Below are 23,825 nucleotides of genomic sequence, written 5' to 3' on the forward strand. Positions count from 1 at the left end.
AGATGCCACACGACAGGAATGTGTCGTGTGGCATAATAAATGACTGCATTTCATTAGCGTCATTAAACAATTGAGACAACTCTGAGGAAGTCTAATGCTCTTTGCACTTCATGATGGACAACATGCAGAATCCTACATGGCAGTGCACTGAAGCATATAAAGCATGGATGCACTCGAACACTGCCATCATGCCTGCAGGTGACCGAGTGCAGCTTGTACGAGCCCGCAAACAAACCCATGCTGCGCCCCTCTGTACTGTGTGTGTATTGCCACAAATACAGTCATCTTCAACTTGCACACTCAGTAGCGAACAGTACAGGGGTGGAAAAGCAGGCGGGGCCTCTACAGCGCCCACGAGAGGCCGGGAGGAAGCCCCGTAGCAACGTGCTCACACTCAAGCACGAGAACTCACCGGAATACAAAATGAGACCTTCATACCAATGGTAAGAGTCGGGGCAGAACAGAAGAAAGGTTGAGTTTAAAAACATGATCATAAAGCATTGGACTACATTTCAAACCAAACAAGGCCTAGTGTTGATTCTGGATAGTGTTCTGAAGACAGCTGCTTACCGTCCACGTTGTCTGGTCTGAAGGTGATATTAATCTTAAATGCTTTATAGGAGTTTTTGATGGTGGGAAGCTTGAGGTAGGACAGAGGCTCCTGACTGAAATATGGCATCACTCGCTCTACAACACACACACACACACACACACACACACACAAGAGAATCAGACTCAAGCATCAGGACATTGTACCTCATGAGAATATGACAGCTTATTTATTCATTAATTCATTCATTTTTACTGTCTTTTTATTTATTCTATTTTTTTAACCCACCAAAACCTTTCCACTTCCTTTCTATTCGCTCAGAAGTCTCAAGAATTCACACGTCAAAGTTCACCTAGATAAAGCAACTGCTATCAGAAACAAATGCACATCTTGCACGTACCGTGTCCTTTCCCCTTGGCTTGGCTTAACAATTTACAGAGCAAACCTGACTCAGCAATGTGAGTAATTCTTCATCTTATATTAGTTTCTGGGCATTTTATATCCAGTCTGTGGTATTAGCACACTCTTTATGGTACTCTGTAAATAGTGTTGAGCTGTTGTCATAACTGGCAATCAAATGCTGGAGTTGCCAAAACAGTTTTAAATCGAAGTGCGCAGTTGCTCTTTCTCCTTCCGGGACCTTGTACAGAAATGCAATTGAGAACCGGATTGGACTGACCTTGGAGGTCTTGACCTTGATGCAAGTCCAGTGTTACAGTAGTTAAGGAAGCAGTTACTGCTAAATTGTGGATGTTGCCAATTCTACATTAATGCATCAAAAAGCCATAACTGCTGCTGTGGAACTAGTAGTCATTCACACCAAACAAATAAAACTGAAGCTTTCACTGCTGTACAATTCATTGCAGAGAGACTTCTCTGGCCAAGCGACTCACCGTGGACGTTGAGTTTGGTAAAGGCCTGCACTTTGCCCTGCTTGTTTGATGCCGTACACACGTATGTGCCAGAATCCTCATGGGTGATGTCTGGGACAGTGAGCACATGGGCATCCTGTACACACTTCGGTGGCAGCTCATTCTCCAGCTAAAGCAAACATGGATTTATGTTTTTAAGGAAAGTGTTCTGACCCTAAATATCTATGTATATGCACAGATTATCTAGTATTATACTGATATACAGTGTTCCCAGAAAGTCCTTCTTTCGGTATATGTGTGCAGTAAGGGTTACCTTCGACCATGTGATGTTTGGAACGGGATATCCGGTGGCAATGCAGGGGAAAATCGCAGTCGAGCCAACGGTCACTTCCTTCGTATCAGGCTGAGCAGCAATCTGAGGCAAAGCTTTAACAATACAAACATGTGTCATGATATAAGGACTAAAAGACAGACTAATCTTCTGTATGCATATATATTTATGCATATATTTTATTTTAATGTATTATTCGACTTGAAGAATATTTTAGCTAACAATAAAAATTCGAAAGAAAAAAATATTTTAAAACAGAAACGACAACTACATTTTTAAAGCAACTGTAAGGAAACAACAAGTTTGGACTAATAATAATAAGTCTGGTTATAATAAGCACATCCTCCATTTTTTTTACTGACCAATGAGAGCACAGTCCCAACTTTGAGGCTACTGGTTTAAATAACAGAAACTCATGATCAGAGTTCACCTAGATATAGTGAGCATGAAGTAAAAGTAACTACTACTAGAAGAGTCTTTCTGCATAATTTCAGCAACAATATCCAATGGACCTCATGATGTTGGCCCACACTGAACCAACACTGGCAAGGCGAATTTAAAGGATCAAAAATGGTGATGCCCCAACATCCAACTTCAACTTCAACGTTTGAATGGCCAACGCTGACCCAATGTCAATGCTACCCGGGAACAGCTCCACCATCAAACCTTGACATGTGGTGGATTAGAGATAAAACTAGCAGCTCTAGTTATGTATGTACTGATACCATGTTCAGTTGCACAGTGAGGTTTTGTTCTTGATTACAGGCGACAGTAATCTGCAGACTAAATCTGAATTACATCACTGAAGTACTGGGTGTCATATAAGGCAGATATTTCCTGTACATAAAAGATTTTGGGTGAAACAGACTTCCAATACTTCTTAGTTACATGAGCTTTGTAGACACTGGAATTCAATTTGTGGTTTTTGTGACAAAGTATTCTTAATGGGTTCTTTAAGAGTTCAATGTTTGATTAAGGATTCTTAGCTTCTTAGAAAGTATCTCTCTTTCTCTACTCAGTCGGAACTGTTTCACATTTTTAACGTAGGGGTCTATATCAAAAACGTAAGTGTTTCACCGGAGCAAGACAACAGAAGAAGCGTTAAGGTTCTGCAGCTAATTGTATTTATAGTGTGCACTGAATTTTTAAAGTATAATATAAAAATAATGCCGGAAATATGTTCACATACACTGGATGTTAAGGACCACTTGAGACTGAACAGAGCCGACGTTGTTGGTTGCGGTGCAGCGGTACTGGCCGGCGTCGGCCTCAGTTACGCGCTCGATCCTCAGCATGGGTCCTTTCACTTGCACATGATCAGGCAGCGGAGCTCCCACTTTACTCCAGCGCACGGTTGGAACGGGGTCGCCCTCGGCATGGCACTCGAACTCCACCGAGGTGCCCACCGTGACCGTCTGCACCGATGTGCGCACATTGATCATCACCTTGGGTAACGCTGTAGTGCAGAGACACAACAGATACCAATTTCAAAAGTCTACCGAAAAGAAAAGTGGGTATACAAGAGCGTGTGGTACTCAAAAAAGATTTGAAGTGCAATCATGTGTTCACAGCACGAGGCATGACGTGGACAGACCTTGAATAGTGAGCTTAGCGGTATCCTGCGCCTGGCCAAACAGTGTGGTTGCTCTGCAGATGTACATTCCCTCATTGCTCTTTTCCAAGTTCTCAATCCTGCCAAAAGAGTCACAGAGATGAGAAACAGATTGTGAACCTCGGTTCATTAGTAAAGAGTGTCAGAATGTGTGTAAGCTTATCCTTTTTAAAATGATCCCGGGGCCAAAATCTAGTAGAACATTAGAACATGTTGATTCAGTGTGAGCTGCTTGAGGAAAGTGAGGGGAAGTTAATGGTTATGGTGATAATGGTGAACTGAAATAAAATAAAAACTGAAACAAAAAAAGTATGGATTATATTACAATTATTATTATTATTATTATTATTATTATTATTAGTTGTTGATATCGTTGTAATAGTAAATATATTAAATATATAAATATCTAACACAAAATGGAAAAAATTCCTAAAGGATTTTTGGGCTAAATTATAAAATATCTAACTATTATTTATATATTTTTCTAGTAAATTGATGATCTTTTACCGTAAGTTATGTTCATTTCTATGTTAACTGAAACGCTTTGCTTTCTCCATGCACTCTTTTTATGGATTAGAGTAAGGGAACATACAGTGAGCTCACACGTCAGTTTTTCGAATAAGTAACAGCATGGAAAGGATCTACAGCTGCTGCACATCTGGAACCACGTCTGACTGGAAAATCTACTCAGGATGCTAAAAATTTATTGAATATTTATTGGATAATTTAAGCATCACGTGCTTTCCAGATTACAGCATATGATGAGAATATGACACAGGGGACGTAGTGGGGTTTTCACCTCCAACAAGTGGAAAAAAGGTTGTTTGTGTATAAGGAAGCAGCTTTCATGTACGTGGCATTCCACCAAAACCCACCTCAGAACTCCATCTTTAATGTGATGATTGTGAGGAAGTGTTCCTCCCTCCTTCAGCCACTCCAGAGTGATCTCGGGTCCTCCGGCGGCTGAGCATGTGAATTCCACCGCACTTCCCAGAGCCTTCACTTCTACCTGGGGTGAGACACGCACCGACAACGGCGCTACACGCAAACATCACACAGCGATTTAATCAGACTCCTTCACACACATCATATACTTCTAAAGACCTCTATGATCTCAATTAGACATTTCAGACAGGACAATAAATACATTCTTCTTACTCATCTGAGATTTAGTCTATAAGCTGCAATTGAAACTACTTACATCGTACAGACACTTTAGCTACAGCCTCGCTTCTGCCCACTTTGTTGCTTGCCACACACTTGTAAGTTCCGGCATCGCTTGGGGAAGCCAGGTTGATTTGTAGATCCCCTCCCTGCACCTCAGCCCTAGCGGGCAGCCTGCCGTCCACTTTGGTCCATTCGAAGCGCATTGGTGGTGTTCCATGTGCCAGACACTGCAGTCTGATGACCTCACCGACTCGCACGGCTACGTCATCAGGCAGAGTAGTGGTGTACGGCGGTGCTAAAAGAGAATATGAACAATAAATTATTCATCTTCAGAAAGCACTGGATCTTGTATCCAGGTAAGGGTCAAGGCGAATCCAGAGTGGACACACCCTGCACATGCAAGTAGTCAATCCACCTAGTGGTATCAAAATTTTCTTCTAATGGCCAGATTTCTCAACTCACTCTCTACATCCACCATTACGGTGACTTCACTGGTGCCCAGGTTGTTAGTGGCATTGCAGATGTACTGCCCAGAGTCCTGACGTCCCACGCTGGGCAACACCAGACTGTTATTGACTATCTTATGTCTCCAGGGAAGAGGTGCACGGAGCTTCGACCAGGTGATCGTGGGTTTCGGGAATCCTGCGACAACAAACATCATTAACACACAAAGACTTTTGCCATCTGTTTTTTTTATTCGTATATCATATGGAAATCAGATGAATGAAGAGTTGCAGCTGGAGGATTTTTGAGTTTAGGGAAAACCATTTTAAACAGAACTTTTTAAGACAACAGCTTAGTCTTTAGTAATAATTTAGAAAGCCAACAGAGAAATATAATTTTCTATCTAGTATATTCATTCTTTATTTGTAAAACAACTTGTCAGAAGGTCAGAAGACATTGATGTGCTTGTTCTTATATGTTACTGTTACTATAGTAACAATGTGGACAGGGTATGGCCTTTTGGACTAAAAAACAAAGATAGTCACTGATATGTTTTCTTTGTGGAGATATTTGTTCAGTTTTGGAAGGAGTCTCCAGTGTCAGAGCTTTATAAACAGTCAGAGCCTTTACCCCAGACTTTGTGCTTTGCGGTATCTCTGTAACAAGCTGCAACTTTACCATCTTATTTACTTCAAGAAAAGTGGATGAATGATTGTTTTAGCTGCTTTAACATATTATCATACACTATATTGCCAAAAGTATTCGCTCACCTGCCTTGACTCGCATATGAACTTAAGTGACATCCCATTCCTAATCCATGGGTTCAATATGACATCGGTCCACCCTTTGCAGCTATAACAGCTTCAACTCTTCTGGGAAGGCTGTCCACAAGGTTTAGGAGTGTGTTTATGGGAATTTTTGACCATTCTTCCAGAAGCGCATTTGTGAGGTCACACACTGATGTTGGACGAGAAGGCCTGGCTCTCAGTCTCCGCCCTAATTCATCCCAAAGGTGTTCTATTGGGTTGAGGTCAGGACTCTGTGCAGGCCAGTCAAGTTCATCCACACCAGACTCTGTCATCCATGTCTTTATGGACCTTGCTTTGTGCACTGGTGCACAGTCATGTTGGAAGAGGAAGGGGCCAGCTCCAAACTGTTCCCACAAAGTTGGGAGCATGGAATTGTCCAAAATGTCTTGGTTTGCTGAAGCATTCAGAGTTCCTTTCACTGGAACTAAGGGGCCAAGCCCAGCTCCTGAAAAACAACCCCACACCATAATCCCCCCTCCACCAAACTTTACACTTGGCACAATGCAGTCAGACAAGTACCGTTCTCCTGGCAACCGCCAAACACAGACTCGTCCATCAGATTGCCAGATGGAGAAGCGCGATTCGTCACTCCAGAGAACGCGTCTCCACCGCTCTAGAGTCCAGTGGCGGCGTGCTTTACACCACTGCATCCGACGCTTTGCATTGCACTTGGTGATGTATGGCTTGGATGCAGCTGCTCAGCCATGGAAACCCATTCCATGAAGCTCTCTGCGCACTGTTCTTGAGCTAATCTGAAGGCCACATGAAGTTTGGAGGTCTGTAGCGATTGACTCTGCAGAAAGTTGGCGACTTCTTCGCACTATGCGCCTCAGCATCCGCTGACCCCGCTCCGTCAGTTTACGTGGCCTACCACTTCGTGGCTGAGTTGCTGTCGTTCCCAAACACTTCCACGTTCTTATAATACAGCTGACAGTTGACTGTGGAATATTTAGGAGCGAGGAAATTTCATGACTGGATTTGTTGCACAGGTGGCATCCTATCACAGTTCCACGCTGGAATTCACTGAGCTCCTGAGAGCGACCCATTCTTTCACAAATGTTTGTAAAAACAGTCTGCATGCCTAGGTGCTTGATTTTATACACCTGTGGCCATGGAAGTGATTGGAACACCTGATGCTGATTATTTGGAGGGGTGAGCGAATACTTTTGGCAATATAGTGTATAAGGATCATAATAGGAAGTCAGTTGTTTTGTTGTGTACATTATAGATGTCATATCAGGTACAGAGCTACACATTTCTAGTTGCATACTGTATATTATTTAGAGTATATAAGTTTATGTAAATTTTACCAGATTATCTATACAGTACAAGGTCCATATTTACCGTGGGCATCACAGTGTAGGACTGTAGTTGCCCCCTCCACTACGACCAACAGGGGGTCACGCACGGAGGCACGGGGCGCAGTCGGCACTTTGCTTCCACCTTCGACAATCACCTCGACCCGGGTCTCTGATTTCCCCTGGCTGTTCTGAGCTGTGCATATGTAAGTTCCACTGTCCTCAGGCCGTGCAACCAAAATCTGAAAGAAATACACAACAGTAAAACGTGTTGTCTGCAGTAAGGCATCAACACACAAAGAGGATGAATGGTACATCGATATGAACCTGCATGAGAGCGTTGGACTCCATGGGCAGAGGGCTGCTCAGGATGGTCCTGCGGTTGTTGTCCAGCCTGTGCCAGGTGACAGAAGGTCGTGGTTCTCCAGCTGCCTGGCATTCCAGGTTAATAGGTTCACCAACGTTCACTCTGACTGGTCCTGTGGGTGTCACTGTGGCTCTGGGGAGTTCTGATGGGGGAAGAGTAAAACCAGATGAACGTTCATAATCTGTAAGATTTCAAAATAAAGATTTTCTCAAGGATCAGATTTCAAAAAAATACTATTACATTCTCGTACCTCTGACAATCAGAGATGCAATGCTGTGCGTGACTCCGTATAAGTTGCTGGCCACACAGCGGTATGCTCCCTGGTTAGCTGGCTGTGCACTGGAAATGGTGAGCACTGCACCATCTGCACTGACTTTCACATTATCTGCAATTAAAAAAAAACAAACATTAACTATCAATTTATAACTGAATACACACACAGCGTAAGGGTGATAATGAATACAAGCCACCATTCTTCAAGTGATATAATAACTGTAAATACTGGCAAACTGCTGCGGTATAAAAAGATTAACACTTTTATCCCATCATACTTCATCACTTATTATATGCCTTTAACAGCACAGGCTTTATTCCTCAACCAGAAGGTGTTTATTTACCATGTAAAGGCTCATTAGTAGAGAGTTTCCACTCCAGGCGGACAGGCTGAGCGTCAGTGTGTAATCGGCACTTGAAGCTGGCCGATTCTCCCTTCTTCACTATTATGCTGTGGGGCTCGATGGAGATAATCGGGCTCTGGTGACCTTTTCCACAAAAAGAGTATAATGATCATTAGACAACAGGCCATAATATAATGTAATATAATACACCGATCAGGCATAACATTATGACCTGTGACAGGTGAAGTGAATAAGACTGATGATCTCCTCATCATGGCACCTGTTAGTGGGTGGGATATATTAGGCAGCAAGTGAACATTTTGTCCTCAAATTTGATTTGTTCGAAGCAGGAAAAATAGGCAAGCGTAAGGATTTGAGTGAGTTTGACAAGGGCCAAATTGTGATGGCTAGACGACTGGATCAGAGCATCTCCAAAACTGCAGCTCCTGTGGGGTGTTCGCGGTCTACAGTGGTCACTATCTATCAAAATTTCCAAGGAAGGAAAATTGGTGAATTGGCGACAGGGTCATGGATGGCCAAGGGTCACTGATGCACGTGGGGAGCGAAGGCTGGCCCGTGTGATCCGATCCAACAGACGAGCTACTGTTGGTCAAATTGCTGAAGAAGTTAATGCTGGTTCTGATAGAAAGGTGTCAGAATACACAGTGCATGACAGGATCAGGGCTGTTTTGGCAGCAAAAGGGGGACCAACACAATATTAGACAGGTGGTCATAACATTATGCCTGGTCGGTGTATAATATAATATAATGTAATATGATATGATATGATATAATATGCCAAAATGCCATCAAAATACCTTCAGAAACTAATAACAACCATGTAAAAAAACAACCAGAATACTGGCACCTTGTATGGCTTCCCTAGAGCAGGTAGGATTAAGAACCCTTTCTCATGAGCCAAACAGTAGCTGTCTGGAAGTTCATACCATTCTGCATACTAGCAGGAAACCTTCATTGAGGTGTTGGCTTTGGAGAAAATCTAGTGCTTTTTATGTGAGCTGGAAAATATGAAACAGTTGCCTGTGTACAAATCCTAGATTGAGAGAAGTCTTATGGAGAGCGAGATGCTTACGGACTGCCTCGGAGGTAACGGAGACGTAGATGGTCGCGTGGCGAGTGCTTGGGCCTCCGTAAACCGTGCAGATGTACTCTCCAGAGTCGTCTGGAGACGCCTGAAGAATACGCAGCTTCGGTCCGATAACCTAAGACGCAGAATGCAGTCATGCAGTGTCTTAAAAGGAATAAATCTGAATCAAAAATCAGACATCAGTGATCTAAACAAACCTGGTGGTTCGAGGAGAGGCCTAAACCATTGGCTCTGCTCCATATAACAGGAGGAGGAGGGTTTCCTTGAACAACACAGTTCAGTTCCAGCATCTCTCCTTGCACCACTGTGCCAGTTGTGCTTTGAATGGTGACATCAGAGGGGACAGTCTCACCTGGAAGCAAATATTTCTTCCATTGAGATAGACTGTACATTGTACTGTATTTAACACCACAGCTGGCTTTTATGACTTCATGCAATTAAGACAATTTTGAGATTACGGTAGATTCCAAACACATTACGGACCCGATTCATTTGCAGCTCCAGGTTTTATCCATGTGAAACACATTAAATTAAGAAATCCCACTATGACCTAACAAAGCCGTAATTTTCAGCCATGTTAGTTTTCTAATTTTACTACACATGCTGAAAACATGGCTAATAAACTTTTCTCCTTCACACTGGTAGCAAACTAATTGCCAGCATATGTGGCAAAATCTACAAACATATTCATTTTAATCTAGAACATCTGCATCATTCTGAGTAAATTAGGTGTGTTCAACACAACAGCAGGTCTAATTTATGCTCGGTTGCACAACTCTAAATTACTGAAGCAAATTGGTGTATTTTAGGTAAAAAAAGACTGAAGTAACCATTTTTCTGAGCAATTAGGGCAATTTTAAGATTAGTGATTATTTAAAAGTTATTCATTTTAGATCGGGGTCATGATGAATCCAGAGGCGATCCCAAATTTACATTCTTGGAAGAAGTAGGGAACGTTCACACATGCTGCCAGATGATGGGGTGCTAATACTTTGAAACCAGGGTTATTCTTCTTTTATATTCATTTTCACCAGTAATTCTGAATGACGTCGCATTTGAGTCAGTGAACTGTGATCGTGTTCAAACATGGTTTACCTTTTATCACGGTGACGTCGATGACGGCCTCGGAGGAGCCGATGGCGTTCGTGCCGATACACAGATACGTGCCGGCGTCTGAGATCTTCATGTCTGGGATGAACAGGGTGCCGTAGTCAGTGCGGTCCACTCGAGCCTAGTCAAGTTGAGAGGGAAATAAATTCATTCCAACACAAGAAATATCAGATTTATTCATTTTCTGTTGCCACCAATTTAGAACATTTGTTCTGAATCTTACCTGTGTGTCACCTGATCAGGAATACAGACATTTACAAGACACTTTAGTACACTGATTAGTGTGATAGCTGTAGAAGCAGCTCTATTATTCATGTGTACGATGTCTCATGAGACAGGAATGTTAGGCTCTAGGTGTTGACTAAACAGTAAATATGACTAATTGCAATGATGAATAGCATTATTAATAGGAGTGATTAGGGTACACATAGTGACATACGTGATCATTAGAGCTGTGCATAGTTAGAGCTCCTAAGAAATCCTATCTTCTGCTCATCTTTTAACTCTTTTGTAATCAAATCCATCCCAGCGACAGCCTCACCTTCACCAATAATCCTCCCAAACCGACAATTATATTATTCTTATTATATTCTTAGCTGAAAAATATCAGGTTAAATAAACATAAGTACATTTTTGTAGCAATGCTCTTCTGAAAGCTCTCATTGAAGTATTTCTTTCTCTCATTGTGCTACCAACAATAGCTACCGTCCATCAACTTTCAACCAATCAGGACAAGGAGCTGTCTCTACTTGCCTGTCAGTTCAGAAAGCCCCACCTCTTGTATATCATTCAGGCATTTTAAGTCTAAATAAACTACATAAAAAATTCATTGCTCACCATTATCCTTTAATTAGAGATTATCTCATGTCTATAAAGGCGATATGAAGTTGTGTTTGAAGTTCTGCTTTGCTTCCCACTGGTGCTTCATCTTACCACTTATGATCATCATTTTTAATATGAATAAACTTGAACTTCTTCCCTGATGAGCTGCCTTCAGCTATATAATTTTATACAAATGTGTGAGATGAAATAAACTACAGAGGATTTTTTTAAAACAGAAAACACAATGCTTTGTCTAGTCACTGAGCCCTGGTCAGTTTTTCCATTTATTTATTGACTTTTCTGTAGTGTTTCTGAAGTTGATGAAAACACTATATAGCTAAAAAAAAAAATGATTTATATATCATAATAGAGTCTTCCCGTTCCCGAAAGAAGCAAACTCCATTGTCACTCATAGACTTCCTTGGATAAATATTCACCCCCTCCCCTTCCCCTTGCCCCACAGATGAACCACCTGACATTTTCCACATTTGTTACAACCTGGAACTAAAACAGACACAGTGATTACACAGTGCGTCATTAATTTATTAAATAGCCCAGAATTCATTCTGTAGCATCTGGTTACCATTAGTCACGTAATACCAAAAATTAGAAGCCACCTTGGTGCAATTAAAGTGTCTCAATAAAAACATACACTCAATCAGAGTCAATGAGAAGATAAGGAGAATAATTCTAGTTTGTATTGTGTAATAGCTTGTGTATAAACCCATTTTCAGTGCCAGGTTGTAACACAACAAAACATGGAAAGGTTTAATTTAGGGGACTGTATTCATACCTTTATAATTAGCCTCTGATTAGTAGATGATACATAATTAAAGTGGACTATCTGTTAAAGCATGCACTTAGTAAACAGCAAGCCAGGTGAGCAAAGTGAGATGTGGAGGATGGATTGATGTGAGACACAAGACAGACAGATGGACAGACCTGCATCTCGTCAATACGTCTCTGCAACGCATCGAGATTGTTGGACTTAAACTGATGGAAACCGTGAGAGGGAATGGCCTGAACAGACGTCAAGACACGGGATGGAACAAACAACAACAACAACAACAACAAACCCACAAACAAACAGGGAAAGAAATGAGACTGTCAAAACCCGAGCAAGACCAAAGGCATCACCGAACAAACAGAGTTGATGCAGATGCTAGAAAAAGGGAAAGGAAGAAAAAGAGAACAGATGATACTGTGGAGGACATAAATGTCTAACCTGAGGAGGGAGGGTTCCACCTCTCTTTTTCCAGGTCAGACCTGGGGTGGGAGAGCCTCCAGCTCTGCAGTAGAGGCGTAAAGTCTCACCCTCGTGGATCTCCACCCGCTGGGGGCTCACCTGCACGTGTGGTAGACTGGCACCTAAAATCAAATCAATGTTGTTGCTTTTGCATATATACAGTACATACTAATATAGCTAACAGAAACTAATACTGACAGCATGCAATCCAGATCCAAATAATTACTTCAGTCAATCGAAAACTCTTAATCTAATTGCGATTTGCAGTAAACATACTTTGGACGTAGAGGACCGCCCGGGCCGTATGTTCTCCGTGTATGTTGACGGCTCTGCAGGTGTAGTCGCCCTCATCAGAGCGCTGCACAGAAGGGAAGGTGAGAACTCCACCCCGGATGATGGCGCTGCCGTTGATATGGTTACCTGGACCTCCTGAGAGTTCAAACGTTTATTGGATTATGGTAATCATGGTAGTTTTCGAGAAAAACTGAAACTACTAAGGATTTTCAGTGTTAGTTTTTCCCCCACAGTACCTGTCCACTCGACTGAAGGAGTCGGGTTGCCAGTGGCGGTGCAGTGGAACTCAGCACGTTCGCCTTGCTGGATGGAAATCAGAGATGGTCGGATGGTCGCTGTGGGCCTCGTCACAATGCCAGCTACAGCAGACAAAGTGCAGTGTGAGGAACGCTTCAAAATAACATTCACAAACAATTAGCTGTTCATTTTAGTAGAATTAATGCTAATGATCTAATACCAGATGAACCCTGGACATAGAGGACTAGCCGGCCGGTATGTTCTCCCTGTGTGTTGGACGCTCTGCAAGTGTATTCGCCCTCGTCAGAACGCTCCACAGAAGGTAAAATGAGAACTCCGTCTTGGATGATGGCGCTGCTGCTGATGTGGGTGCCTGGAGGGAGTTTCGAGCATAGCAGCATCTTTAATATCATGGCAACATTATCCTAAAATGTGATATTTTCTCTACAGTATTTGGCCAAATGAAGAATAAAATTCCTGACTTAGATAAATGAAAATGATGTGATCTTCAAAAGATTTACATTTTATAACCAATTAACAATCACCTATCCACTCGATCGAAGGAGGCGGGTTGCCAGTGGCAGTACAGCGCAACTCAGCACGTTGGCCCTGTTTGACGGTGAGCACTGGAGACTGGATGGTCACTGTAGGCTTCTTCACCGCGACAGCTACACCAAGCAAATAACAGTAAGTAACATAAAGGAAAGAAATGACTGCTTTTAGCCTAGTTAATTGGACTTAAAAAGAAAGCATTACACTGGACTGGACAAGCATAACAGAGCTCGAGATTCCCGGTGGGCTAGATCATTAATTTATGGTTTGTCCATGTTTCCATTTGTAGTGTGGTAAAATATCTGGTTCTAAACTTCTAAATGTAAGAATATTTGGTAAGACCATAAAGAAGACTATTTCATGCTGGTTAAAGTATAACTAACCTAAAAGTATTTATTTCATTTGGAAAAATTGCTTGCTCCTGGACAAAGTGCTTCTTCTTCTGACAGTAAATGAATTAAATAAATTTGGTCACCATGTGGTCTTCTGGCATGAGGAGAAAGTGTGTCCCTAAAAACACACTGGTGCCCCAACACCATTCTCTAATGTTCATTGCTCTGGATTCTGGTTTCATCAAACACCAAATTCAAACAAGGAATCTGGCTTCATATTAGCACAGCAAGAATCAGTGGAACATATATACAGTATCTACCATATATACAGTGTATGGTTTAGATGTCCTGGGAGCTGGAATAGGACAAATGGGTGGACAAACTGGTGGAAAATTTGTTGAGCCATGTGAGAGGACTAAGACTTGGGAAACAATGGGCTCGATGGCTCTTGCGCTTCAACCAGTGCTTGAGATTTGTACCAGATGAACCATGGACGTAGAGGACCGTCCGGGCTGCATGTTCTCCATGTGTGTTGAAGGCCCTGCAGGTGTATTCGCCCTCATCAGAATGCTGCACAGAAGGGAAGGTGAGAATTCCGCCTCTGATGATGGCGTTTCCACTGATACGGTTTCCTGGGCCTCCTGCGAGTTACAATACAATGTCCACGGTCACTTTACAGAGCTTTGTTGATACTAGTTTCCACAACATAAACAGGATTTTGGTTAAAAAGAAAATTCCCAGATCTTTAGTGTTTAGTGTCTCTAACACATTACCTGTCCATTCAATGGAAGGAGCAGGGTTGCCAGTGGCAGTGCAGTGGAATTCAACACGTGTGCCCACTTGGGCTCTGAGTGAAGATGGGTGAATCGTGACTGTGGGCTTCACCACTTCACCAGCTACAAGAAAAAACAACAATTAATTACACACAGCAGGAGTCTTTTGACTCCTATTACTAGTAAACATTTAGGTACTGTGTTTATTCTGAGGTCTAAATAATTAGACTGATGTAGATGATCAGCTAGCAGCATATAATGACAAATTAGTAACATCTGGGAAAACCTAAGTTTATAATCTATATTTATTTTGTACCAGGTGAACTGTAGACGTAGAGGGCCGCCCGGGCTGTATGCTCTCCATGTGTGTTGACGGCTCTACAGGTGTAGTCTCCCTCATCAGAACGCTGCACAGATGGGAAGGTGAGAACTCCACCTCGGATGATGGCTCTGCTGCTCATACGGTTACCTGGACCTCCTGAAATGTTACAATCTGAATTATCACTTCTTAGTGATTCAAACTCTAAACTGCATACTCCAAAGCAGTTCAAATCTTCTTGAACATAGCTTCGTGTAACTGTGTATAACAAACATTATTATGAATGTTTTTATTTTCCAAATCAATTTGGTCAAAAACTTTCTGGCTTTCTGGCAACACACATCCAAAGCAACATAAGCAAATCTCCCTTCCGAGCAGTTCCCAGTGAAGCTGGGTTCTCCTTGATTGACTGTCTACAAGGGTTTTAGTTACTTACATAATTTTAAATGGGTAGTAGTAGCAGTGTATAATCAGCATATTACTATAAAGTTCCATCTTCTTCTTCATTCGGCTTTTCCCTTCCCTTCTGCATCCTCAACACTTGCACCCACTAGCTTCATATCCTCATTTATTACATCCATATACCTCCTCTTTGGCCTTCCTCTTTGCCTCTTTCCTGGCAGCTCCATGTCCAACATTCTCCTATCAATATACTCACTCTCCCTCCTCTGAACATGTCCAAACCATCTTAATCTGGCCTCCCTAACTTTGTCCTCCAAACGTCCAACATGAGTTGTCCCTCTGATATACTCGTTCCTGTCCAACCTTGTCACTCCAAAAGAGAACCTCAACATCTTCAGCTCTGCTACCTCCAGCTCTGACTCCTGTCTCTTCCTCAGTGACACTGCCTCTAAACCATACAGCATGGCCGGTCTCACCACTGTCTTTTACACCTTCCCCTTGATTCTTGCTGAAATTTTTCTATCACACAGAACTCCTGACAACTTTCTCCAACCTGGCTGCACTCGCTTCTTTACAGTTCCATCAATCTTACCAAATATAGCCCATTCTAAATACCAATAATGTTGCCGTCCAGAGTCTTGATTCCCTCCTTCCATTCTTTCACATTCTTGGAGCTTGATATTTACTTCACAGCTATCTTCCCATCACCGACTAACTAACCATTGGATTCCAAGCCAGGCACTGTATAGCAAAACTCATCTTCTTAGTCACTTACACCACAGTTGTGTTAAAATAAGAAACACAATAAAATATGCAGAACAAGGGGTACTGGGCACTCCAGAAACAGAGCTGGAAATCTCTTCTCTGAACAAAGAAAGAGTCAGCCCTCATCAGTCCCAGTATCCATCAATACCATTGAGTTTGTGAATCGCCAGACCCTTTTCTTTACTATTGCTTGCCTACACCTTAAGATCTACACTCACAATCTGTCTTTTGTGTTATCTTCCAATCAATAAACCACAGAGAGGTTTCAGTTCATCAACTTGCGTTAAGAGATCACCATGGGGCAGTTTTGGTCCACACTTGGTACAAGGTAGTAAATCTTTGTCTTAGTAATCCTTAGGGTAGTAAATCTATAGCTTCTATACTCACTACTACACTGGCAAAACAATTTCTCCATCATCTGACTCAAGACATCTGACTTTGGCCAAAGGTGGACACCATCAACCTTGACTTAACCTTAACCCAACATCTCACTAACCGCCAGATCACACAGGTATAGATAACCAATCATTAGTGATTACAAAAAATGTCTGTATTACAAATCCTTATTTCCAGTCTTGACTACTACAATCTGGCTTCTTATCGCCTTTCATATGCCATTTGTCCATTCAGAATACTGCTGCTCACCTGGTTGATAACACCCTGGTGCTCTCTCAAGTGACTCCCCACTACTGAGGTCACTGCACTGGCTTTTGTCTACAGATCTGGATTCTGCCCCATTTTATCTATGCATGCCGGTTCAGAACTAGACAAGTGCCCCACACTGAGCTCTCCATGCTTCAGCATCCTGCATATCCTGCTTATCCTGCATATCTTGAGCATTCCTATTCCAATCTTGTACTTTAGTTGAGCAGTATGGGTATATCAATATTATATTAATACTTACCTGTCCACTCAACTGAAGGTGCTGGGCTGCCAGTGGCGGTGCAACGGAACTCGGCGCGTTGGCCCTGTTGGACAGTCAGGACTGTTGGGTGGATCGTGACTGTGGGCTTCATTACTTCGCCAGCTAAAGCGAGCAAAGACCAGTTAATCTCATATTTACCTCAGTAAAATCAGAAGTAATGAGATAATTCAGTTGACCCTAATACTGTTTGAAGACTTTGGGAGGTGGTAATTCTCCTGTTGTTGATAGTTGTCATGCCTACAACTAGAAGCAATATATTAAATGAAAAATGACGGGTTGTAAATGACCACCCAGAACTTATCCAAGACAGGCAAATAATGATGAAAATTCTTATTTTTAGAGTAAAGCTGATGGAGGAAAGACTGAGTCAAGTCTTCTGTTGAATCTCTCTCTTTGCTATTTACATGCCTCACATGGTGACTACTTCCATAATCGGTTGATAATTGTGTAAACATGTGGCTTGTGCATGTCTGGCTGACCAACAAGTCTGAATGAAGATGACCAAGATGAGAAGTGACAGGCAGGATGAGGGCCTTGCTGCCAGCCTGCAATCTGTGCCAGCACGGCTGGGCATTGAGCCCCAGACTCCATCTGCTGGAATTCTGACACAGCATAGCTAAAGAAGTAGACCTTTCACAGATGGAGGAGTAGGACTATGGGCCTGTGTAATCTCTGTAACAGCCAGTGGGTTGATTAATACACACACTTTGGCTAAATTGCTTCTTCTTCTTCTTTTTTTTAGATTTATCTTGGGATAAACCAGTTTCAGTGAATAGTATACTCACCATATGGCAATTCCACATTTTAAACATCCTATAAAATCCTAACCTGTGTGTTCAGAACTTTGAGAAGGATGGGCTTCAATCATTTATAAAAAAGAGATTTGAATAGTCTTTGGAATGTTTCAGCCAAGCTCAGAATGCTGCTTGTGTACACAAAGTCTTTGGAGATGATGGTGAACTGTAGATGGAGATGATGTTTGAAGCATGATGGTGGTTGTGCTATTTTTTGCATCTGGGATGTGTAAAGCATTGTCAAGCAAAGTGCAAAGTGAATGAGAGACTCCTCTCCTTTATTCAAGGCAGAATGATAGTTCCTACAAATGTATCAGTGGCGACATATTCTGAGTAGAGTCTATAAAAAAGCTAACAACTATCCAAAGAACCCAATTAGTTTCCCTTGTAACTACAAGACAAGAGGTTGTGAGTGAACATGTATTACCTACAATAACCCATGTATCTAATTTACTTCTAATGATCAAGATCTTGTACAGTATCTTGGTAAGTACCCGATGTTAAATGTTCCAAAAAAAACATATTCCAGAAAAACAAACAAAAAAAAAAAACAGAGAGGAATCTCCCAGTGGCAGAGTCATGCAACCTTATTGGACCAGTAACAGCCAAAAGCTTAATAAGATCAAGTAATCACAGTATCTGCAAGCCAACAAGTCGGTCATCTTTGGGAACAAGGAACTATAAAATAGTTATATATTCTGAAATCTGATTGGTCAGAAGGGATGGCATTGATCAATTTGCTATAACAGCAGCTCTGGCACTAATTCAGGCTGCAAGGCCAATCTTAAGTTTATATTAATGCACAAGTTGTAATACTTTATTGTCCCAACTCATTAACCTGGACTTGTATGGTGAACCGAGCTTGCATTGGCATTACTTGAGCTAGATGATTCATGCTAATGATGACTAATACATGCAAGAGAAATGTAGAGTGACAGAGAGAAAGCCCAGTACTGGAGCATGGGCTGGAGATCACAGCACGGGGACTTACGCTGTCTATGTCCTTCAAACATTTCATAGGCTGTGTAAAACATCGCAGCCTTAGTTCCGTCTGTAAATGGTGGACACGTAAACACCGAGAGGTAAGTCTCCAGAGCAAGAGGGAAGAGGAAAATAAACGGGCTCTGGTGTCCTCCTAATCATCCAAGAGCTTTGACCCAAGCTGTTTGGCTCAGCAGCGAAATCTCAATTGTACTGCATTATTTTTCAAATTTATTTTAAAAAGGTCAGTTGTGCACTCAACAAGAAAACTTTAAAAAATCTTTAGTAGATGAGATACATAATATTGTATTTGTATACAGTCATACAATACATAGATAAAATGTACACTTTTTCAGCAGTTAGCCGAGTACTTTTTTAAACCAAGTTCCTCACAAGAATTGGTGTTTTCCGTTCAGTTGTTTATACATTGCAATGATTTTAAATGATTTCACGATTGGTCCGAAATAAGACTATGCGCGTTTTGACAGATGGTCTTGGTCGTCATAGATTCTAATATGACTTTATCTATGAGTTAATATCTATAAACTATACGAATTGTATGTATTGATGCTATTTGCAAATGTGCATGCATCGTGAATTGGGATGTACATCCACGCTGCATATATCACTATATATCACACAGACTCGTATGCACTGTTCTCTGCCGCCAAGGGAGGATTATTTTAGCGAACACATTTTGTTCAAAAGTTATTAGCTGAAAAGACGAAGAACAAAATGAAATTTTACATCAGCCAATGTCATTTTAGCAGTATCGTCAATCCAATAACAAACACAACCACAGTTCACCTAAATGACTACTCGGACCTCAGATTTAAGGCAGACTAGCGTCCACAAAAGTACAGGTAGTGTTCTCATCTGTTAAAAGAAGTCTTGAAGCACTAAATTATGCTAGCTAGCCATTTATATATGCTGTGCCGTGCATATATAAATGGACACATATATATTCATTAGCCTGCTAACAAATATATATGACTTGTATACATGATATGTTGACACAAATCTAAATGTTAAAATGAACAATAATGAAACGGTTAGCTATTGTTAGCATTCAAAACCAACTTGCTCAGTCGGAGTGAAATATGTTTTTCTACGCGTCATGTTTTGTAACCTTCTTCTAGCGAAAAGCATTATAGGCCTGCTTTCAGCAAGAAGGAGGCATATTTATGACGTTAAGCTAGTGATTGAAATAGTGGTAGGTCAAAACAAATCTTTCAAATATGACCGTTATTCAGACATGTGGAGAAAGCTGTGTATTTGGGAAAACAAAAAAATATTCCTGTGGATTGGAAGTCAAATTAGATTACATAAAATGTACATACAAAGATACATACATGTACATACAGTAAAAAAAAGCAAGAGAAAACTGGCTGGTGATGAAAGTAGAGAAAGAGCGCACACTGAACGTTCAATATTATAAAAAAACATGCAGATTAGTACAAAATGACCTATACACAAGCTTTCACACACATGCACACACACACTTTCTATTAATACAGCTTGTGACTGATCTAGTCAAAATACAAACCTCTGACTTCAACATCATTCATTTTTATATTTGTTTTAATGTAGTGTGCTCAGGTGGCATAATATACTTTTTTTTTTTTTCATTTATTTCACAGATTAGATAAATAAAACACACTGGAATTTGACTTTTTTTTTTTGGTTTTGTTTTGTAAATTAAAGCATCAGAACATTTCTTTTCCATACAAAATTACACACAATTTATCTGTGACAAAATAGTCAATAGAAGAGAATAATAAAAAGCACCAGACCAACTTAAAATCAGAAACAATCTAAAAGAACAAAAATGAATATATAAAAACATTATAAATCAAAGTAACATTAAAAAATAAATATGGCCCCAAATATAACTAGAGCAAATTATTGTATAAAAAGATAGAAGAGATTTACTTCCTTTTATTCATCTATTTATCCATACTATAATCTTCCTCCTGGTATGATAATCATCATTTTATTGAAATGACACAAAGAACTGGAATGTAGATATTAAAAAGCTTCGTGATACAAATAGCATGGTATGAAATGAGAAAGAGCGGATATGAATATTGTTTTGTCCTGTTGCATTGGACATAGCACCATTTAAAAACAAAAAACAAAAAACATTCATTCCAGTTTGTACAAAACAGTAATCATGTGGTTTCCATTGAGTTGAAAGGGTTGCAGTCCTCCTGGCCAGTAGATTTACACAGCGATTGTCCAGAGATCTATGAGCTATCCTCATTAATCCTCCTCAAGATAAATGACAGCTTGCAAGGTCACCCCAAAAGCCCCAGTACAAACACCGGATAGTGAAAACACCTCCACCACCACCACCACCACATAAAGACACACACTAGCAGCAAGGAACCGGACACCATGGTTATATCACCACTATCCATCAGCAACAGGCTATATGCAAAGGATTTGTGAATCGAAATGAAGCCTCGGAGCTGTATCCAGAGCTGGCAGCTTGAAATGAAAAGTTACATCAACTTTTAAAGCAAAGTTATGCACATACATGCTCTGAGGTTGCCTATAATATCAAGAAGCCTCTGATTAAGATACCGATAAATTAAGATACATTGTCAAGGTCTTTCAAGGGATGATAATATTAGTGTGTATTTAATACATGTTCTGAGGTTGCCTATTATGCTGCATCCTATTATTTTTCTGGTTAAATTTTTTTTATTTTTTAAATACAGAAAACATTCCCATTATTTAAAGGACAAGTTGCCCAAGCACTCATTTGCAGTTATGACCACCAGCTCACTTTATCATTTTATCCATATCATATGACATATGATTGAATAAATGCAACTTAAAAAATATATATATACATACACACATAAAATGGCAAGGAGTCTAGTATTTTGCCAATATGTTGCTGTAATGAAGAACAATTTTCTATGCTTATTATTAAGCATCTTAAAAAATAGAACATGATCCAGCACATTTAATTATTTTGCATTTAGATATCTCATAAATGCACCATAATAATAATAATAATAATAATAATAATAATAATAATAATAATAATAATAATAGAAGACCTTGTATTGTACATATGCTAAGCTGCAATTTAAGGATCAATTTTCCTTAAATGCTCAAACACTGGCATTTATGTGATTATGAAAATGCCTAAGAAGAGTAACAGTGTGAAAGGTTTATATAATACTGGATTATTTCAAAAGTCTATAAAAATGTGTTCTAAAGCTCCAGAGGTTTTCTGATTTTCAAAGGAATACACACCTATGTACCAGGTCTATCATTATTTTAGTACAAAATTGACTTGAAAATAGATGAATATCGTTCTAGTGCCTCGACTGCCTGTAAATTCCTGCTGGTTCAAGTTTGTGATTCAGTTCAAGCAAAGAAAATTACAGAACGTTCAAGAAAATTATTTTGTAGAATTTCATCAATGCCACGAACTTCATTGTTCTAATGAACTGATTTGATAACTGATTTTTTTTCCCCCTCAATCTTTCACAAGCTGTATTGTTTTCTAGTGTTGATGCAGGCAGCAAGACGAAGCAGAGGCAGTTTGATTAGTTAGCAAACGCACAGACAAAAATCACATCAAGATCCAGAGCAAGAAAGTCATTCCTTGATTGTCAAAAGAGACAAAAAGCGGGAAAAAAAAAAAAGAAATAAGCCATGCTGTTGCAGAGACAGCTGAGACATTTCAGAAAATCGGTAAGCAAGGAAAAAAACAACAACAAAACAAACACCACCAGAGAGCAGAGAGAGAACATGCAGCTGTCATGCACAGGAGGATAAACTGACAGGGGAAATGTGAGGGATCTTGACTAAGAGAGCGATGCCAGTCACGAACCTGGGACATAAAGGACGGCGGTGCCCTCATCCATTGCGAACATGTTGGAGCCGGTGCACACGTAGACCCCGGCGTCTTCGGGCCGAACGTTCCGGATGGTGAGGATGCCGTTGAAGTCCATAGCGCGGTCGGGGAGCTTGCCGCTGCCCTGACGTGTCCACACAAGCGTGTATGCTGGGAGCTGTGTGAGGTTCAAGAATATCAAGAACAGCAAATTGCTCTGGTTGCTTTCTGCAACTAGACAAAACCCAAATTTGTCTGAATGTAAAATATGAAATGGTGTTAAAATGCAGGAAAAGCCTTACTCTGCTCTTGGCTGTGCAGATGAAGTTCACTGTAGCTCCTGGGATCACACTCTGGGATTTCGGCTCCTCAATGAACACCTCGATAGGTTTGGGTGGAGAAGCTAGAAGGAAGCGAGGATGTATGATTAGAGACCGTAGATTTATTTAGAGTTAAATTCACTTCTGCTGAATTAGAATAATGTAACAGGACAAGAATCAAACACACAGGTTTCCTATAAAAGCTTCTTTTTACGCATCAGCTATGTAATAATTAAATCAGTAAATCCTTAACTGCAATTGAGAAACACTGAGAAAATAACAAAGCTTCTACTCATTAAGTGCAGAATTGAAGTATCAATAAAATGTTGAGATGTTGGTTTGCACTCTTCATGTTTGTCTCAATTTTTAATGTCATGGAAAGAAAATGGGTGCTTTTCCTCTCATAAAGATTGAAATGAGTCATTTTTCCTCTCATGGAGGTGGAAGTAGGTGATTTTTCCTCTCATAAAGGTGGACATGAGTAATTTTTCCTCTCATGAAGGTTTAAGTGGGTGACTTTTCCTTTCATGGTGGTGGAAGTAGGTGTTTTTTTCCTCTCAAAGGTGGACATGAGTAATTTTTCCTCTCAAAGGTGGACATGAGTAATTTTTCCTCTCATGGGGGTGGAAGTAGGTGATTTTTCCTTTCATGGAGGTGGAAGTAGGTGATTTTTCCTTTCATGGAGGTGGAAGTAGGTGATTTTTCCTTTCATGGAGGTGGAAGTAGGTGATTTTTCCTTTCATGGAGGTGGAAGTAGGTGATTTTTCCTTTCATGGAGGTGGAAGTAGGTGATTTTTCCTTTCATGGAGGTGGAAGTAGGTGATTTTTCCTTTCATGGAGGTGGAAGTAGGTGATTTTTTCTCTAGTGGAGCTGGAACTGGTGATTTTTTTTCGCTCATGGAGGTGGAAGTGGGTGATTTTT

At 40.7% G+C, this 23,825-nt stretch overlaps 1 protein-coding gene across 10 annotated transcripts in view; it reads right to left on the reverse strand.

Moving 5' to 3' along the window:
- Window positions 1-23,825, reverse strand: part of LOC131366248 (basement membrane-specific heparan sulfate proteoglycan core protein-like) — a 102,434-nt gene that overhangs the window by 15,636 nt on the left and 62,973 nt on the right. For 5 of the 10 annotated variants that reach the window (XM_058410524.1, XM_058410528.1, XM_058410523.1 and 2 more), the window contains 29 exons: window positions 22,886-22,986; window positions 22,581-22,761; window positions 18,738-18,797; window positions 16,932-17,054; window positions 14,858-15,019; window positions 14,542-14,664; window positions 14,248-14,409; window positions 13,430-13,552; window positions 13,105-13,257; window positions 12,884-13,006; window positions 12,630-12,782; window positions 12,333-12,475; window positions 12,050-12,127; window positions 10,271-10,406; window positions 9,373-9,527; window positions 9,161-9,290; window positions 8,068-8,211; window positions 7,701-7,835; window positions 7,411-7,592; window positions 7,130-7,325; window positions 4,995-5,174; window positions 4,567-4,827; window positions 4,241-4,403; window positions 3,348-3,445; window positions 2,943-3,209; window positions 1,736-1,848; window positions 1,444-1,591; window positions 571-687; window positions 413-430 (listed from right to left, as the gene is read on the reverse strand). In XM_058410524.1, the coding sequence (XP_058266507.1) occupies window positions 413-430; window positions 571-687; window positions 1,444-1,591; window positions 1,736-1,848; window positions 2,943-3,209; window positions 3,348-3,445; window positions 4,241-4,403; window positions 4,567-4,827; window positions 4,995-5,174; window positions 7,130-7,325; window positions 7,411-7,592; window positions 7,701-7,835; window positions 8,068-8,211; window positions 9,161-9,290; window positions 9,373-9,527; window positions 10,271-10,406; window positions 12,050-12,127; window positions 12,333-12,475; window positions 12,630-12,782; window positions 12,884-13,006; window positions 13,105-13,257; window positions 13,430-13,552; window positions 14,248-14,409; window positions 14,542-14,664; window positions 14,858-15,019; window positions 16,932-17,054; window positions 18,738-18,797; window positions 22,581-22,761; window positions 22,886-22,986 (4,128 nt within the window). The remainder of the gene's footprint in view (window positions 1-412; window positions 431-570; window positions 688-1,443; window positions 1,592-1,735; window positions 1,849-2,942; window positions 3,210-3,347; window positions 3,446-4,240; window positions 4,404-4,566; window positions 4,828-4,994; window positions 5,175-7,129; window positions 7,326-7,410; window positions 7,593-7,700; window positions 7,836-8,067; window positions 8,212-9,160; window positions 9,291-9,372; window positions 9,528-10,270; window positions 10,407-12,049; window positions 12,128-12,332; window positions 12,476-12,629; window positions 12,783-12,883; window positions 13,007-13,104; window positions 13,258-13,429; window positions 13,553-14,247; window positions 14,410-14,541; window positions 14,665-14,857; window positions 15,020-16,931; window positions 17,055-18,737; window positions 18,798-22,580; window positions 22,762-22,885; window positions 22,987-23,825) is intronic. The other 5 variants (XM_058410525.1, XM_058410532.1, XM_058410529.1 and 2 more) reach the window with 4 other exon arrangements.

Source organism: Hemibagrus wyckioides, linkage group LG15 (genome assembly GCF_019097595.1).
Source record: "Hemibagrus wyckioides isolate EC202008001 linkage group LG15, SWU_Hwy_1.0, whole genome shotgun sequence".
Classification (NCBI taxonomy): Eukaryota; Metazoa; Chordata; class Actinopteri; order Siluriformes; family Bagridae; genus Hemibagrus; species Hemibagrus wyckioides.